The sequence below is a fragment of the Oryx dammah genome, unplaced genomic scaffold (genome assembly GCF_014754425.2).
Source record: "Oryx dammah isolate SB20612 unplaced genomic scaffold, SCBI_Odam_1.1 HiC_scaffold_27, whole genome shotgun sequence".
Lineage (NCBI taxonomy): Eukaryota > Metazoa > Chordata > Mammalia > Artiodactyla > Bovidae > Oryx > Oryx dammah.
Window position 1 is genome coordinate 45,904,312 of NW_024070211.1, and position 18,048 is coordinate 45,922,359.

At 41.2% G+C, this 18,048-nt stretch overlaps 2 protein-coding genes and 1 pseudogene across 8 annotated transcripts in view; 2 read left to right on the top strand and 1 right to left on the bottom strand.

Annotated features, from left to right (window-relative positions):
• Window positions 1–10,098, top strand: part of FLACC1 (flagellum associated containing coiled-coil domains 1) — a 39,499-nt gene extending 29,401 nt beyond the window's left edge. For 3 of the 4 annotated variants that reach the window (XM_040228806.1, XM_040228808.1, XM_040228807.1), the window contains 3 exons: window positions 808–897; window positions 1,015–1,124; window positions 8,583–10,098. In XM_040228806.1, the coding sequence (XP_040084740.1) occupies window positions 808–897; window positions 1,015–1,124; window positions 8,583–8,709 (327 nt within the window). In that variant the 3' untranslated portion in view covers window positions 8,710–10,098. Of the gene's footprint in view, window positions 1–807; window positions 898–1,014; window positions 1,125–8,582 lie in introns of those variants that run through there. The other variant, XM_040228809.1, reaches the window with a different exon arrangement.
• LOC120854623 lies at window positions 5,969–7,272 on the top strand (annotated as a pseudogene).
• CASP8 (caspase 8) overlaps window positions 9,701–18,048 on the bottom strand; it is a 24,060-nt gene continuing 15,712 nt past the window's right edge. For 3 of the 4 annotated variants that reach the window (XM_040228802.1, XM_040228804.1, XM_040228803.1), the window contains 6 exons: window positions 17,412–17,550; window positions 17,255–17,305; window positions 16,596–16,681; window positions 14,917–15,058; window positions 12,288–12,789; window positions 9,701–10,757 (listed from right to left, as the gene is read on the bottom strand). In XM_040228802.1, coding sequence (XP_040084736.1) covers window positions 10,622–10,757; window positions 12,288–12,789; window positions 14,917–15,058; window positions 16,596–16,681; window positions 17,255–17,305; window positions 17,412–17,550 — 1,056 coding nt within the window. In that variant the 3' untranslated portion in view covers window positions 9,701–10,621. The remainder of the gene's footprint in view (window positions 10,758–12,287; window positions 12,790–14,916; window positions 15,059–16,595; window positions 16,682–17,254; window positions 17,306–17,411; window positions 17,551–18,048) is intronic. The other variant, XM_040228805.1, reaches the window with a different exon arrangement.

An 18,048-nucleotide genomic window follows, 5' to 3' on the forward strand; every position in this document is an offset into this window, starting at 1 on the left:
ATATCAATACATTATTATTAACTAAAATCCAATTTACCTTAGCATTCCTTCTTTGCATTGTACAATAAGTCCCTACGTATGAATAAGTTCCATTCTGAGAGTGTATTCAAAAGTCCAACAAAGTTAGCTTAAGTACTCAGCTAACACAATCGACTATATAGTACTGTAATCTAATAGGTTTGTAATACCTTTCATACAAATAATATGTACATAAAAAACAAGCAAACACAAAAAATAAAGAGAACATTTTTAATCTTACAGTACAGTACCTTCAGAAGCACGTAGTCCAGCACAGCAGCTGGGTGCAGGGGCTGGCATGCCTGTTTGCATCCTATAGGCTTTGTCACATGCATCATGCCACACAGCCTCCACTGCAGCACCATACAGAATGGTGTCTCTGCCCTAAAAATCCTCCATCCTCCTATTCATTCCTTGCTTCTCTTCCTAATTCCTGGCCACCACTGTTCTTTTTGCTGTCTCTATGGTTTCTCATTTTCTGGACAGTCATGTAGATGCAATTCATACTAGATATTTAGTAAACACTTGTTTAATGAATGGATAATTAGTAGCTATTTTGACAACCCATGTGAGCTCTGGTGAGGGCTGGCTCTGGGGCCATACCAGTGAGGCTGTTGGGAGGGGTATAGACTAGGGAGACATAGAGGGGTAGAATGAACAGGGCATTGTAACAGAGCAGGAGGAGTGGCTAAAGTTGATGCTTTCACATTCTAACCCAAATGTCCTGAACAAGAGGATAAATGGGTAGACATTCAGTACAATGTCCTGAAACAATTTCTTCTTACGCAGGTCATAGAGGAAGAGTTGTATGCTCAAGCTCTTATCCTAGAATCACTTAACACAACCCTCTACCAAACCCAGATGGAACTCCAGAGAGAGGTGAATCTTGGCTGGAGTGGGGGTGGGAGCTGGAGGGAGGAACCCTCTGCCATGTAGCTCTGCCCTGGGTGACTCTAATTTAGGAAAGATGGCTATTAACATGTACCTGTCTTTCAGAAAGCTGTGGTAGCAACTCTGGAGAAAACACTCCAGATCAAGCTTACTGAAGCTGAAGACAAATTTAAGTGCACCATACACCACCTGACAGAAGAAAACATTCTTCTAAGGTATGAGTGATGCTGCTCAAAAAAGACATGGCTGGATTATCTTCAGAAAGTGACACTAGGAATTCCCCGGCAGCCCAGTGGTTACAACTCTATGCTTCCACTGCAGGGGGCCTGGGATCAATCCTTGATCAGGGGACTATGATTCCACATTTTGTGTGGTGATGGGTGAGAAACGGGTGGAAATGAACCTAGGTATTCCCTCATGAAGTCAAGGCACAGGCACTGTCAGGAGGGGGATATTCGCTGGCCACAGAAGTTACCTTCTGAGGTCAGCACTTTTAAAGTGATGTTGGGAGACTCCTCTCCCTTTCCTATGAGGAAACACATGAGGTTTATCTGAGACTCTCTTATTCAGTTTTATGACTGAGGATTATTTTTAAATCCATGACCTTGAGCCTTGTGATTTTCTATTAAGGGCTTTTATGCCTTGAAGGCCTTCTTTACTTATGGGGTATTAATAAATGCTAGGAAGAGGTTCTGAGGCATCTATTTGAATATCTTGATGGCAAGTGCACTGTGAATTTTGCCAATATCATTTGGAGGTTTTGCCCATAAGGAAGATAGTAGTTGATTCAGGAGGGACAGATGATCAGTGTTTCCAGAATAAGTTTTAGGTCCATGACAGATGGAGCAAACAAAAGATGTCACAGGGTCTTTTAATTCACCTAGTTGGCTGTTTTGATGATTGTAGTCAAATTCTAGAATTATTTTATAAGGGGAGAAAGAAATTCCAGCAAGAAACTTCTCTAAGAAGTCTCAGCTTAATAAATGGGTAGAGATGAGGGAACTAAGGAGAAAGGGACGTGTGTCTCAAAGGACCTAAACAAAAGGAAGTAAGTGCAGAGACAGGCCCCTCTTGTGGCTCATTAGAGATCCCCACTCTTTGAAGTGTTTTAGAACTCTGAGGCAGGGGCTGCTTTATTGTATTGGGGCTGAGCACTGAGAATGTGGCTCTGATGTCCTTTAGGACTGAAAGAGATTCATCCCCAACTTGGGGAAAATTTCTTCAAACCAATTGGGAGGGAGCATTGGGAAGAGCCCCTGGAGTTCCTTGGAGCCCTATCACTGAGAATTGAAAGGATGTTGGAAAGGCTGGTTAAGAGGGCTGAAGCAACTGAAGTGTGCTAGACTCTAAAATCTCTTTTCCAATGTCTTGGCTCTTTGCAACAATAGGAGAAACTAAGAGGATTCTGGTCTGGGTTAGGAAATTTAATTTGTGAAATTGAAGATAAGAATTTTGGTGGTCTTCTTTATGGGGGACTCATCCATGAATGTCAGAGAGCTGGTTTGCCAGATGAACTAACTCTGAAGTGGATGTAAATTTACCATTCTATTGGGTCCTTTTAGCAGGGAAAGATTTCAGTTCAACCCATTAATAAGCAGAGTTAAAAGCTTCCTGGGTAGAATCAAACTCTTTAGGAGGACCAGACTTTTCTTTAAAAACAATCTGAAGTCAATTGTAATTTGTCATGAACAGGTTTGTTACATTTTTATGTGCAAGCCTGAATTTTCTTCTAATCAACAGGCTTTGGAAAAGCCCTAGGAATCATGGGATGAAGTCACCTAGCATTTGCTCAAGCCATATAAGTTAGTAGGTCTCCTGGTTGTAATTTTTGAGATCTGTTAGGATTTTCTTAACTAGCAGGTTTCATCCAATACTGGGACTGGCCTTCACCAACAAGCATATATATAAACTATATAAGTTAGAGAAACAAGGTCAGTAACTTTGAATGACTATAGTAAACTCCTAAGCAAATCTGTGAGGCTCTTTGGTTACTCCGAATCTTTATGGCTCACAGTTCAGCTTTAATCCAAGGAGTATGAGAAATTAAGGATTTGGATTCTCAGACTACTTAATTTTAAAGGGACAGGTTCTGACAAGTTCAGAGGGAGAGGGAGTAGGGAGAATATCAGAAAGAAGGGAAAGTTCAGTAAAGGAATTACTATAGGGGAACAAAGGATATAAAAGATGTGTAATCAGCATAGACGGGAAGGAGGGAGATGGTGCCAGAGGCAGAGTCTGGTCACGAAGAACCAAAAAAGAGACTCAAGATGGAAACAGAGATGGAGCCTGAGACAAATAGACCAAAGAAGATGAGCCAGAAGCTTCAGCAGCCATTTTATCTTTCTTTAATTATTTGCCTCAGTTAACGTTAAAAATCTTATTTTTGCAGAGAGGAAATTTTAGACTCATGACATTTACCAGGCTCAAAATAAGCATTCCACTCAGTTCTGGAAATTTTTGAACTGTTGTTGTCTAATTTGGTTTTAAGAAAATTAAGTTTGGAGATTTCAAAAGCTCCCCATAATGGCCATTGAGATCCTAATCTGCCTTTGATTTGGACTAGTCCATTTAGCTAGAAATGTACATGAGGAAAGACCATCGTTTTTTGTTTTGTTTTGAGGACCACAGTTTCTAAACATAAAACTGGTTGGAATCCCTGGGATTGGGATTTCAAAATATCTAGGTAACAGGGGTCCCCTTTCTCAGGGGTTTCTCTATGGAATAAAAGAATAATTTTCAAATAACTGACAGCTTGAACAGCTCAATCCAAACAGCTTTCAGCTCAAACAGCCTACCAGCTAATACCAGCCAGTTCTAATGAAACAGCTTGATCCCAAAGTAGCCAGTCCAGAGGGTTTTCAGCCAGTTTCCAGGAAACAGCCCATGTTCCAAAGGACGGGGCCAACAGCTTCAGCTTCAGTGAAATAGCTCCTGTTCCCAAAGGAATGGGTTGACAGCTTCTCAGCCAGCTTTAGTTGAAACAGTCTAATCACAAAATCAGACCAAAGTGCCAAATGAGTACTCACAAATAGAACAAGGCCTTAACCAGAAACACAAAACCTTAGAGTAGATTCTGAATAAAGTCAGAGAGCATATAATGCAAAGAGGGCATGGGTTCAGATCCAGGAGAAAGATATACCTTCAAACTCCAGGGTCATTGAGAAAAACAGTGAGCTCAGTGGGCTCAATTGTGAGCACCACACCTGTTTGCTCACCAGTCCCAGAGCCATTGAGGATCATCTTTGGTCCCTGTATTGGCCACCAAATGTTGACATAAAACAAATAGACTGCCAGTGATTCTCCAGCAATGATGGGTTTATTTGGAATCACCAAAGAATTTTAATTTGGGGTCTACAAATACGGTCTACACATGAATATCACCAGATGGTCAATACCAAGATCAGACTGATTATATTCTTTGTAGCCAAAGATGGAGAAGCTCTATATAGTCAGCAAAAACAAGACCAGGAGCCAACTGTGGCTCAGATCATGAATTCCTTTTGCTTAATTCAGATTTAAATTGAAGAAAATAAGGAAAACCACTAGACTATTCAGGTATGACCTAAATCAAATCCCTTATGATTATCCAGTGGAAGTGAGAAATAGGTTCTAGGGATTGGATCTGACAGAGTGCCTGAAGAACTATGGACAGAGATTTATGATATTGCACAGGAGGCAGTAATCAAGACCATCCCCAAGAAAAAGAAATGCAAAAAGGCAAAATGTTTGTCTGAGGAGACCTTACAAATAGTTGAGAAAAGAAGAGAAGTGAATGGCAAAGGAGAAAAGGAAAGATATAAACATCTGAATGCAGAGTTCCAAAGAATAGCAAGGAGAGAAAAGAAAGCCTTCCTCGGTGATCAATGCAAAGAAATAGAGGAAAACAACAGAATGGGAAAGACTAGAGATCTCTTTAACAAAATTAGAGACACCAAAGGAACATTTCAAGCAAAGATGGGCACAGAAGATATTAAAAAGAGATGGCAAGAATACACAGAAGAACTATACAAAAAAGATCTTTATGACCCAGATAACCACGATGGTGTGATCACTCACCTAGAGTCAGACATCCTGGAATGTGAAGTCAAGTGGACCTTAGGAAGCATCACTATGAACAAAGCTAGTGGAGGTAATAGAATTCCAGTTGAGCTATTTCAAATCCTAAAAGATGATGCTGTGAAAGTGCTGCACTCAATATGCCAGCAAATTTGGAAAACAGCCATGGCCACAAGACTGGAAAAGGTCAATTTTCATTCCAATCCCAAAGAAAGGAAATGCCAAGCAATGTTCAAACTACCACACAATTGCACTCATCTCACAGGCTAGCAAAGTAAGGCTCAAAATTTTCCAAGCCAGGCTTCAACAGTACATGAACTGTGAACTTCCAGATGTTCAAGCTAGGTTTAGAAAAGACAGAGGAACCAGAGATCAAATTGCCAACATCCACTGAATCACTGAAAAAGCAAGAGCCCAGAAAAAGCTCTACTTCTGCTTTATTGACTATGCCAAAGCCTTTGACTATGTGGATCACAATAAACTGTGGGAAATTCTTCAAGAGATGGGAATACCAGATGACCTGACCTGCCTACTGAGAAATCTGTATACAGGTCAAGAAGCAACAGTTAGAACCAGACATGGAACAACAGACTGGTTACAAATTGGGAAAGGAATATGTCAAGGCTGTATATTGTCACCCTGCTTATTTAACTTATATGCAGAGTACATCATGTGAAACGCTAGGCTGGATGAAGCACAATCTGGAATCAAGATTATTGGGAGGAATATCAATAACCTGAGATACACAGATGACACCACCCTTACGGCAGAAAGTGAAGAACTAAAGAGCCTCTTGATGAAAGTGAAAGAGGAGAGTGAGAAAGCTGGCTTAAAACTCAACATTCAGAAAACTAAGATCATGGCATCTGGTCCCATCACTTCATGCAAATAGATGGGGAAACAATGGAAATAGTGAGAGACTTTATTTTGGGGGGCTCCAAAATCACTGTGGTTGGCAACAGAAGCCCTGAAATTACAAGACGCTTGTTCCTTGGAAGAAAAGCTATGACCAACCTAGACAGCATATTAAAAAGCAGAGACAAGCCTTCTTCCGGGCCCCCTGGCTGTGCTGCTCCGACCCTGGCACCACGGGAGCGATCTGAGCTAGCCTGAGCTCCCTGTTAGCCTGGGGAAGCCGGAAGAGACCGGGCAGTGGGGGAGAGCAGCAGAGGGTGGCGGGGCCCTCCCTGCACGCCCAGGGAGACCAGGGGAATAGAGGGAGCAAGGCTGAGTTAAGCGAGGGTTAGGTGAGCTTGGGTGAGACTTGAGCTCGGGACTGGTGGGCCAGGCCCCCACGCCGGCATCACACCCTGTCCAAAGAAGACAGGCGGATTCATGGCCTCGTCATTCCTGCCCTTGGGGGCCACCACGGGTGACAGCGGCAGAAAGCTGGCTCGGGGGAATGTGGAATCCCTCCAGAGCTGGGAGATCGAGGCATCCAGGAGCCTGGCAGAGCTGTTTGAGAAGGCTGCAGCGCACCTCCAAGGCCTGGTTCAAGTGGCTAGCAGAGAGCACCTCTTGTATCTGTATGCCAGGTACAAGCAGGTCAAAGGTGGAAATTGCAATACACCTAAACCAAGCTTCTTTGACTTTAAAGGAAAGCAAAAATGGGAAGCATGGAAAGCACTTGGTGATTCAAGCCCCAGCCAAGCAATGCAGGAACATATTGCTGTAGTTAAAAAATTAGATCCAAGTTGGAATCCTCAGTCACCAGAGAAGAAAGGAAAAGAAGCAAATATGGGTTTTGGTGGGCCAGTTGTTAGTTCTCTGTATCACGAAGAAATCATCATGGAAGAAGATAAAGACATATTTGCTTACTGCAGGGAAAACAACATCAACCATATAACCAAAGTCTTCAAAACAAAAAAAAATGGATGTGAATATGAAAGATGAAGAGGGCAGAACTCTACTCCACCGGGCCTGTGATCGAGGACATAAGGAACTAGTCACAGTCTTGCTACAATATAGAGCTGATATTAACTGTCAGGACAATGAAGGTCAAACAGCTCTACATTATGCTGCTGCCTGTGAGTTTTTGGACATTGTGGAGAGCTGCTGCTCCAATCCGGGGCCGACCCCATGCTCCAAGACCAGGACGGCTGCCTGCCAGAGGAGGTGACAGGGTGCAAAGCAGTTACTTTGATGTTATAGCAGCACACGACAGGCAAGGCTTAATCAAAAGACTGGAAAACTACGGTTGACAACAGCACAGGGCTCCAGTGGTGAAAGAAAACTGCAAAAATGACACGTCTTCTGTCGCCCATCTTTGGTATATGTTGGCTAATACAATCAGTTGTGAGGAACTGGGGGGGAAAAAAAAGCAGAGACATTATTTTGCCAACAAAGGTCTGTCTAGTCAAAGCTATGTTTTTTCTACTAGTCATAGATGGATGTGAGAGGTGGACTATAGAGAAAGCTGAGAGCTGAAGAGTTGATGCTTTTGAACTGTGATGTTGGAGAAGACTCTTGAAATGCCCTTGGACTGCAAGGAGATCCAACCAGTCAGTTAATCCTAAAGGAAATCAGTCCTGAATATTCATTGGAAGGACTGATGCTGACACTGAAACTCCAATACTTTGGCCACCTGATGTGAAGAACTGACTCATTGGAAAAGGCCCCAATGCTGGGAAAGATTGAAGGTGGGAGGAGGAGGGGATGACAGAGGATGAGATGGTTGGATGGCATCATGGACTCAATGGACATGAGTTTGAGTAAGCTCTGGGAGTTGGTGATGGACAGGGAAGCCTGGCGTGGTGCAGTCCATGGGGTCACAAAGAGTCAGATATGAATGAGCAACTGAACTGAACTGAACTGAAATATGGCAAGCCATGTGCAAGGTCCCACATAGCAAGGCAAGAAGAATGCTTTTATAGAGGGGGAAAAAGTAATAGGGGAGGGCTATAGTAAACAGAGTCCATAACTTTTCTTTGCCTGAGTTCTTCCTAGGAAACAGGAGGAGTCTTTCTTCCTTTGGGGCTCTGCTACCATCTCAGGGCATGAGAGCTCCCCCTTCTGGCCTCCCCACTGTATTTAATGAAGAATGGTAAAGTTCCTCAGTCGTGTCTGACTCGTGACCCCATGGACTGCACCGTCCATGGAATTCTCCAGGCTAGAATACTGGAGTGGGTAGCCTTTCCTTTCTCCAGGGGATCTTCCCAACCCAGGGAATGAACTCAGGTCTCCCACATTGCAGGTGGATTCTTTACCAACTGAGCTATCAGGGAAGCCCCATTAAAGAGTCTTCTGTTGGTATCTTTTTTTTTTACATGGGATTTAGGTGTCAATAGTTTACCTTTAGATGCGGCTGCATTTGGTTCTTATGAAAATCAACCTCAGGTCAGAAATTATACTGTTACTTGAAGATGCATCTTAAATCATTGAAGTAACTTTTGATCAATACTTTAACAAAGGGAAATTGTTCACTGTGTTAATTTTGTCATAAATTCTTCATATGGGAATTTGGTAATCCAAATTTCATGTCTCCCTAAATTCAAAATCACTGCAAATATTGAAAGAGACCACTCCCAACCAGTGAAGGAACAAAACCACATTTCTCTGCCTCCCAGATATCTTCTATCCCTTTCTACCCTTTACCCCTATAAATCTTCTCTTTATAGGCAAAAGATAATTGCCAAAAATGAAGAAATTTATGATGAACAATTTGGGAGATCTACCTCTGTTACTGTTGACGAGCATAATTCTGACACTTCAGAAGATGGTGACAACGAAACACAAGAATCATGAGAAGAAGAGTTGGTCTCTGTGACCAAAGATGTCAGGAACCAAAGATGTCAGGAACCATCTTTGGTAGGCTTAAGAACTCCTGTGAGGTTTTCTTGAGAAATGTATATGGTGAGTTTAGCTTTTGGCCTTGCCTTGCTTGACTCTACCTGTGACTTTTCACAATTTGTTTTCTTCTGAGTGACTGAGAATGTTTGAATTCTCATCTCAATTACACTGACATTCATGACTCTTCATTGAAAAGTGATTGTCTCTATACCTAGAGCTGAGGGTCTCTAGGCTTTGTACTATTTTCTCTTCCACCTTTACATATTTCATTACCAAAGACACTTATCTGAAGAACTTCTATTAAATGTTGACAATATTTTGGGGTGTGCCTTTTGTCCCCCAGACATTTCACTAGCAAGAATGATAATTTGTTGAATTGATCCCCCAAACCTTTTCTGTCTTATATGTGTCTCCACTCCCCTACTTCTCAATATGTTCCCAACCCTATGATTTGGGAAGAATTTCTGATGATTCCTGTCATCATCTCTAAACTATTCCCAGAATTCAAATGTCTAGAAGATAGGCAACATAAATAAGGGAAGTGGGCTTAACATAAGAAAAAACAACCACATAAGCACAGTGATAAATGGTAACTGGCAGCAGTCTCAATGACGGAATTGGGCAGAATGGTGTGGGGATTGGGGGTATGGGGTAAGGGTTGTGGAAATTTGGTGAACCCATTTCATTGTTGCCAAACAGGAGCATGGTGTAAATGTGGTCAGATACTCTGGTCTTCAAAAGAAAGTATTCTGGTTTTTATGTGACAGCTTCCAATTTTTAAATATGGAGAAGAAGTGGGGTTTTTTTAGACAAGAAATGTTTAAAAAATACAACTATGTGAACCAATATTGGAAGGCTCAAGGAAAACATATCTATGACCCAAACATTTTCTACCTGTAAGACTAGGTTCTATTGGCAAAAAAAAACAAAAACAATCTCCAAGGCATAGTATGATAAAATTATATTTTATTTTGTTAAAAATATTTATTACATTGCTAATTATTAATTACTAAAGATTTAAAGTGAATTGAACATATAAAGAAAGAGCAAACATATAAAAGGCATACTGCATTGTTAGCAAAAAAGCAAATCATGTTCAGCACTGCAGAAGCATGTATATAAAAGCTGAAAAAGGAGTTTGGAAAGATTCTTTAAAAAACAAAATCATTTGGTATTTTTAAAATCTTTAATAAATGAATTTAAAATTTTTTTTTATTTTACAAAATATTGCAAATTAGTATAAAGGCTAGCTTGGGAAAAGATCTACTGGAAGTACAAAATGAGTTAATATTAATATCATTTCTCTTAAAAGTATGTTGAATGCTGCATTTATGAATAATTTTTTTTAAAAAGGAAAATAATCTCTAAGCTTTTGAAACTGAAGTCTAAAGAGTGGTGGTTTTCACCACTGAAAATCAGAGTCTGCTCATGGCTAAGGAGAAGAGGGTCACATGTTTCCAGGACAGCTTATCATACACATCAGTAGCAATCAGGTTGGATGTGGGAACTTTATACCCTGAACCTCAATAGTCGAGGGGATTTTTCAGCTAGGTCAGATCACAAAAATCTCCCTCCATGATCTTTGATATTTCTTTTAAACTTACTGTGTTTTTTGTGTCTATTTTAGTTCATTGTTAAACCTTTTCATCAAATTAAAAACACAATTGAAATCAAGACCACAGCTATGACTGTTATTGTCTACAAAGCCAGAGATTTAGGCTTGAATTTGCATAAAAATTATGTTGTCCTGACTCTCATGCTCTCCCAGCTATTTGAAAATAAAAAGAAGAAAGAGAATAAAGTAGCAGCATTTTAACTATTGTTCAGTTGCATAACTATTGTCTAGTTATACAACTAAACAATAGCATCAATTAAGAGGAAAGAAGAGTTTTTTTCGCAGTGTGAAAGTAGGTTGTGGCATCTGTTTGCCCATATTTTGCTTGTCATCCTTTTTGCTTACTTCGAAGTTCACCTTGGTTAGGATGGTCAGAATATCTTCACCCCTGAAAAATGTAACAGAACCTTGTTATTACATATCTATGGGAGGAAATCACTGTCATCTACTGTGGTTAATGATAATTATTTCCCTCAAAACATCAGGCATTTGAATTCATAAGGTGTTAAACCAAGGCCTACCCGAGCTTTCTCGGTAAAGAAGTTCTCAGAGCTTCATAACCTACCTTTCGTTTATTTGGGATCTTATGACCATCAGAAACCTCAGTGTCAACACTGGATTTGGTTTCTTTCCCTCCTGACCTATTTGTACCTCACTCATGCATTGGAGAAGGAAATGGCAACCCACTCCAGTGTTCTTGCCTGGAGAATCCCAGGGATGGCGGAGCCTGTTGGGCTGCCACCTATGGGGTTGCACAGAGTTGGACACGACTGAAGCGACTTAGCAGCAGCACCAGCAACTCCAAGTACTATGTCACTTACCCACTAATCTCCTCAAGGCCCCTCAACATCCTCTGCCTCGAATTGGCATTGCTTCTGTGGATTCATTGATGGCCCCATCAAACTTGAAGCAAGTGGAAATAGAATGTCTCCTGAAGCAACTCCACCCCTTTCTCACCAGCACCTCTTATCAGTTTAGTTGGGCAACCTGTTCATTCACCTCTATAGCTAGCCCCCTGGAACCTTGCAGATTCATTCACTGTCTAAGTTGCAAAATGAAAATGTAGCCTAGATGTTATGGTTCCCTCTCAGTCCTTTCTCTGCCACAGACAATTCTTGCTCTTCACACTCTTAAAACATAATGAGACACAAAACTAGAAGCAACTTGCAGAGGAGTTCTTGCTATTTATTTGCTGGTTGTATGTACATTAGGTGAACTAAGCCATACAAAACTATCATTTAACTAATGGAAACATAAGATAATAAATGAGAAAAAGATATTTTCCCACATGTTGTGAGCTTCAAAGCAGTCAAATTATTAGCAATATAAAAGGTTTCTACTCTTTGGCTCTTAACTCCCACAAAAGGGTTTGAGGTTGGTGAGCTATTATAGAAGTCTTCCCTGGTGGCTCAGATGGTTTAAAAAAAGAAAAATCCACCTGCAAGGCAGGAGACCTGGGTTCGCTCCCGAGTTCGGAAGATACCGTGGAGGAGGAAATAGCAACCCACTCTAGTACTCTTGCCTGGGAAATTGCATGGACAGAGGAGCCTGGTGGGCTACAGTCTATGGGGTCATAAAGAGTCAGACACAACTGAGCAACTAACACTTTCACTTTTGACAGAGTAAGAGAATGTTAAACATTGAAATTCCAAACTTGTTGAGTGGGTTCAGTCATGTTTCTGCCTAAAAACAGAGCTGTACTATATGATTTTGCCATCTCTCCAGCTCTATGATATACTGATGGCCCTTTGTGTTAAATAAAAGAAAATCCTCTGAAGCATCTCAGGTTTTTCCATCTGTGAACTAAAGATCTTAACACTTGCTGTCTCTTTCACTCTGCAACTGACCTGAAAATCAGCTATGTGATCCACAACTAGACACTTGGAGATGAATGTAGGATTGAATAAGCAAAAATTACCTAGGACATCTTTCTCTCAGGTTCTGGCAAAGTGATTGGATATACCAGGTCCCCTTCAAGATGCTTCGGTAGGAAACACAGTTATTCACAGTGGCCATCCCCAGCAGAAAGTCAGCCTCATCTGGAATATATCTCTTGTGGGGTGATGAATCCACTTCTAAATAGGCTTCCATCTGTTCTGAGTCGGTCTCAACAGCTATACCTCTCTGGTACTTATCCCCTTGACAAGCCTGAATAAAAAAGATTTTGGGTTTGCCAACAAGGGAAGGGCATTTTGATCCAGTGAAGTAGGAGGTCAGCTCATAGATGGGGGCTTCTTGCCCATCGGAGCCATAGATGGTGCCCTTGTTTCCATGGGTGAGGATGCAGCAGATGAAGCAGTCTTTGGTTCTGTGGTCCTTCTTCTGGTAAGATTTCAGAACCTCACAGATTCCCTTTGCTGTTTGGTCTCTGTAGTGCACTATCTCAAAATGAAGTTCACTAAAGGTCTTTTCCAAAGCCTCTGAAAAGTGAAATAAGAAAAATCATATTGGACCTCCCTGGTGGTCCAGTGGTTAAGAATCTGCCTGCCAGTGCAGAGGGTATGGGTTAGATCCTGGTCCAGGAAGGTTCCACATTCCTTGGAGCAAGTAAGCCCAGGGCATAGCAACAACTGAAGCCTGCATACTCTAGTGCCCATGCTCTGCAAGAAGAGAAGCCACCACAATGAGCCTACACACCACAGAGAGAGTAGCCCCCACTCACTGCAACTAGAGAAAGCCCACACACAGCAGTGAAGACCCAATGCAGCCCTAAATAAATAAGTTTATTGAAAACAAAAGAAAGAAAAGTCAATAGTTTACAGCAGTAATTCCTAGACCACAACCTAGAACTAGAGAGAACATTGATCAGATAAGAATTTGAACCAGAATTTAAGAACAAGACCCACTATGTTAGTGGCTGGATTCCATAGGCTTCTAATAGTTACTGCCACTAGCTGCAAACATTTCCCAGTTCTCAGGCAAATGAGAAAGGGGAGACTGCTATTGTCTTTTCTCAACTAGTCTACAAGATGGGTAAACTATTTTTAAGGCTTACCACTGAACCAGTCTAAAAACCAGCTGTACTACTTACATAACCAGAAAGAAAGCAAAACAAATTTTTAATATAAAATCCATATTTATTTTATCCTGTATCTTCTCAGAGCTGTTTATCAAAATACAAGATATGAATGTTTAAAAAGTCAAGTAGAACTAAAAGACTTATTACAAAAAAGTTACCCCTTCTCTACTCTTTCCTACTACCCAGTTATATTCTGTCTAGCCTCTTCTGTGAAGGCAACCACTTTCAACTTTTAACTGTTTGGGGGAGGGGAGTATAAGTCTCCATTTTGTAATGAAGTTGGGTACATTTCTATTTATTTATTTATAAATTTTAGACTTTTGTATTGAGTTTCTATTGTGGATGATGAGCACTTGGTGTTCTTAAACATTTATAACATTTAGTTGAAGCAATAGAAATCTATATATTACCAGTACTATGTAAATATAATATTCTTTAATATGCTTCCTTTCTTATTAAAATAAACCAAGCTATATGATGATAAATGATGTAGCCAGTGAACTTAAGCTCTATGGCTGTTTAAAAACCTTAGAATAGACTTGCTTGAATAAACAAATGTTAACAGAAAACATTCACAGAATCCTGATGATTAAAATCAACCTATCTTAATTTTCTAAGTGCTACTCTATTTAAAAAAATAAGCATTACCTGATGTTATGACTCATAAACACCATTTTCAAAAATTCTTTCATCAAGTTGAAATTCTTAATATCACTATGGATTGAGTTGGATTATTTCTTTTATTGCTTTTAGTTGTCGTCATATCTACATTCACATGATGCAAATTATTTTTCATTCAACCTGTAAGATCTCAATCTTAGCCGGAAAAGACTGAGCCAAAGAATTTCTGGTTAGTTTAACATTTGAAAATGCTATTTATGTTAAGAACTCAATTTCTGCTGCACTCAGAGCCCAACTTCCATAAATGGTTTATACCAAAGCAATGTTTTCACCCAACACCTAATACACTCTCCAGAAGCTCTATGCATTTAGTTGCATTAAAAATGAAGTTTAGGGACTTCCCTGGTGGTCCAGCAGATAAGAATCCACCTGCCAATGCAGGGGACCCAGGTTTGTTCCCTGGTCCGGGAGCTAGGATCCCACGTGCCCCTGGACAACTAAGCTCATGAGCCACAACTACTGAGCCTGCACTCTAGAGTCCTCAAGCCACAACAAGAGAAGCCACCACAACAAGAAGGCCACTAGCTGCAACTAGAGAAAGCCTGCATGCAGCAACGAAGACCTAGTGTAGCCAAAAACAAATAAAAATGAAGTTTGTTGTTGCTTATAGCCTTTTAGTAAGATTTAATATTCTATCTTTATAAATATATTGCTTTGATTTTAAAAATTAATTTTAAAAAAACAAAAGCAGAAAACTAGCAAATATATAAGAATGTTCTTCGTGTCCACAGGGAAATATGGTTATATTCACCTTTTTGAAACATGTGGCCCTGTTGATATAGCTTTTGTTCTCCCTTTTCAACAAAAACATAGGTATTAGAAATATTTCTTTTCTGTTCTACTGTACCTGCATCCAAGTGTGTTCCATTCCTATCCTTAAGGCTGTGAAGTTCGGGCACCTGCTCCCGTGCTATGCTAAAATCATAATTGTTAAAGATCAAACAGTATCCCCGAGGTTTGCTTGTCATTCGGTAAACTGTGTCGGATGTCTGGAAAACAAAAATCCAACCCAGGAGCTGACTCTCTGGGTCAGCTTTGGTTAGGCATCACCCAAGCCCAAATGGGATCCGAATGCACTTTCCATGGCCCCACCCCAACTTGGCACTGCTCCCCTAAGGAACTGGTTTCCATTCATTCCCCTGACAAAGGATCTCCAGACTTCTTCCCCACAGTTTAGTGTGTAAAGTCAGTGTCCCAATATTTGGGTCTCCTGAGCATTCGTACTTATATTAATAGTGTTGTTGTCATATTATGTTAGTATTATTTATTCTCATCTCTGCCCAAGGCACAGAACATCTGTGTCAGGGGCTAGGATTTATTATTCATTTGAGAGAGCTCAATCAGGAGTTGCGGGACTAAGGACTATTGTAGTGCTGTCTTTAGGCTGCCCCTTTGTGACCTTGTGATTCTCTTGGCTCTCTGATCATCTCATCCACACTCTGGGCTAGCAGCTGAGGACCTATCCATCACACAACACAGCACGGTCCCAGGATTTTTAAAGCCGATGGCTTAACTTGGCTCTGAGGACCACAGTGACTGGAGAAGACAGACAGGTTACTCTATGGGTCACAATATCCAGGCTCTAGTACTTGACAGTGACCTGGTGACCTCCTGATTTCCCCAGGGCTGTTTTAGTGCTGAGATATTTAGCATTTACTGGGAAATCCATGCAGTTCCTCAAGGTAGAGGAAAGGGCCCCAAACTAGGGGGCTAAATTCCTGGCTCAACAACCTCAAGCCTTGGGACAAGTTATTGAATCTCTCTTGCCCTTGGTGTCATTAGCTGATGGGTGGGGATGACGTCAGCAGAGTGCTTTACTGTTTACAAAGTGCCACATGACTTTGGCTAATCCTTGATGTTCATACCAAGAGAGGTCTGGTGATTTGCTCAGAAGTCCACTAATGAATGGTCTCTCCTAAGCTTAATTTCGAGTTTTTCTCACTAGACTTTTGGCTTATAGCAATTCCTCTGCTTCCCTGGGAAGAGTGAATGGGCTGATGAGTAAGAAGGTGGTAAAGTGTTGAAGGCTACAGAAACATAACTGATACCAGGAAAGGCAATTCTTGGGCCTGCTCAATGGGAGGAGAACATAGAGATGACCAGATCGTGAACATTTGCTGCTTACGCCTAATCACAAAGGAGAAACAGTTCTGATATGCCAAACTAAACGAGCTTCTTCCAGTCCTGCTCAACTTTCCCCCCAAAAGCCCCCTCCCATTTAGGCTGAGGCAGCTGCTAAAGGGATCAGGTTAGAGGCTCCCTACTCCTCTGTCCTCCAACTCTTCCAACATCTTCGGTTTTAAAATAGACATTTAACACACGTGAAACCAAAGAGATCACCTTTACCAAATTCCAAAGTCACATTTTAAACTTGTGCTTTTGTGGAATTTTTCTATAGTTCTCAACACTTTTCATTAAGTTTCTGTCCCTTATTAGTTTATTTGGGGGAAAAAAAAAAAAAAGCTCAGGAACACAATAACTAGAACCTGTAGCACAAAGCGGAAAGGAATGGGAATTTCCCGGTACCTGCAACTCACTGTCCAGTTCTGCTAGAGAGTCTGCTATGGCCAGCAGCTCAGAGGAGCCCTCCTCTGGAAGCGATTGTGACATATCTGGAATGAAATGTGACAGGGAAGATATTGGTTAAGAAAGAGGTGGCACCCAGGACAACAGAAGGTCCCTTTTAAAATGTAAATTCACTGACCGCCTTGAACATAATATACTGCAGTCCACAGAATAAGGGAAAATCTTACTGCTGACTCATTCTGCCTGTATTTCAAACTTGCCAGCCTGAGGCTACAGGGTCTCTGCCTTTTGACAATTCCTTTTACATCTTCCAATGTGCAGAGAAGGTGACTAGTAGTCACCGCTATTAGGAGAGCAGGTCCATTAAGATGCAGATGTGGTAAAGGTTGTAGAGAGGAGACAATGAGGCTTGTAGTTTAGTCATTGTCTGACTCTTTGAGACCCCATGGACTAGCCAGCCAGGCTCCTCGGTCCATGGGATTTTCCAGGTAAGAATACTGAGTGGGTTGCCATTTCCTTCTCCATGGGATCTTCCCAACCCAGACATTGAACCCACATCTCTTGCCTCTCCTCCATTGGCAGGTGGTTTATTTACCACTAGAGCCACCTGGGAAGTAAATTAACTAAATAGACCTTGAAAACATATCTGCAAGTGTTACCATTTGAAAATTCATCTGGATCTCTTTCAAGTCTCATTCTTCTCTCTGAATCTTAAAAGAAACATACACATATTTGATTAGAAACAGTTGTGACATAGAAGCGTCTGTCAATTTAAGACTACATTTTGCTGATTCACAGCTCTCAGGTTATTTATACCTTTTCTTAATTCTTCATAATCATAGATTTTCTTCAGCAAGCTCTTGTTGACCTGCTCGCAGATTCTTTTCAGGGTGTCCAAGTTATTTTCCCCTAGGATGGTCCTCTTCTCCATCTCCACAAAAATATCAAGCAAAGTCTAGAGGGAGGAGAAATCAAGTTAGGAAACAGGATGGAGTTTTACTGACTTTTAGATTATTTTTTTTTTATTTCCACTTTCTCCAAATTAGACACCCACCTGCTTCCCAAGCTGATCCTCTTAAGTGGACATCCTGGTCTTATAAAGCCAATCAATAAACTATCAGGGAGGGAATTTATGTTTTCTGGCCCCAAAAGACAGAAATAAGACAGAGAAGAAGTCACCTCAGATGTCACCCAGTCCCCAGGCCCAACCATCTATGGACACTTTTATGTGAAGACAGTGAAGCAGCCCAGGCACATGGCTGATGCAGCAGCCCAGTCCCCATGGCAACAGCCCTGGAAACGGCCTCACACCCTACACTGCCTCTGGCACCCATGCACCTCCAGGCTGAGGGTCCTCAACAACAGTTCAGTGACCAGTGCACTGCAACACACACACACAGACAAACACACACACACACGGCATTACATCGCACAGACGTAGAGACACGCCATA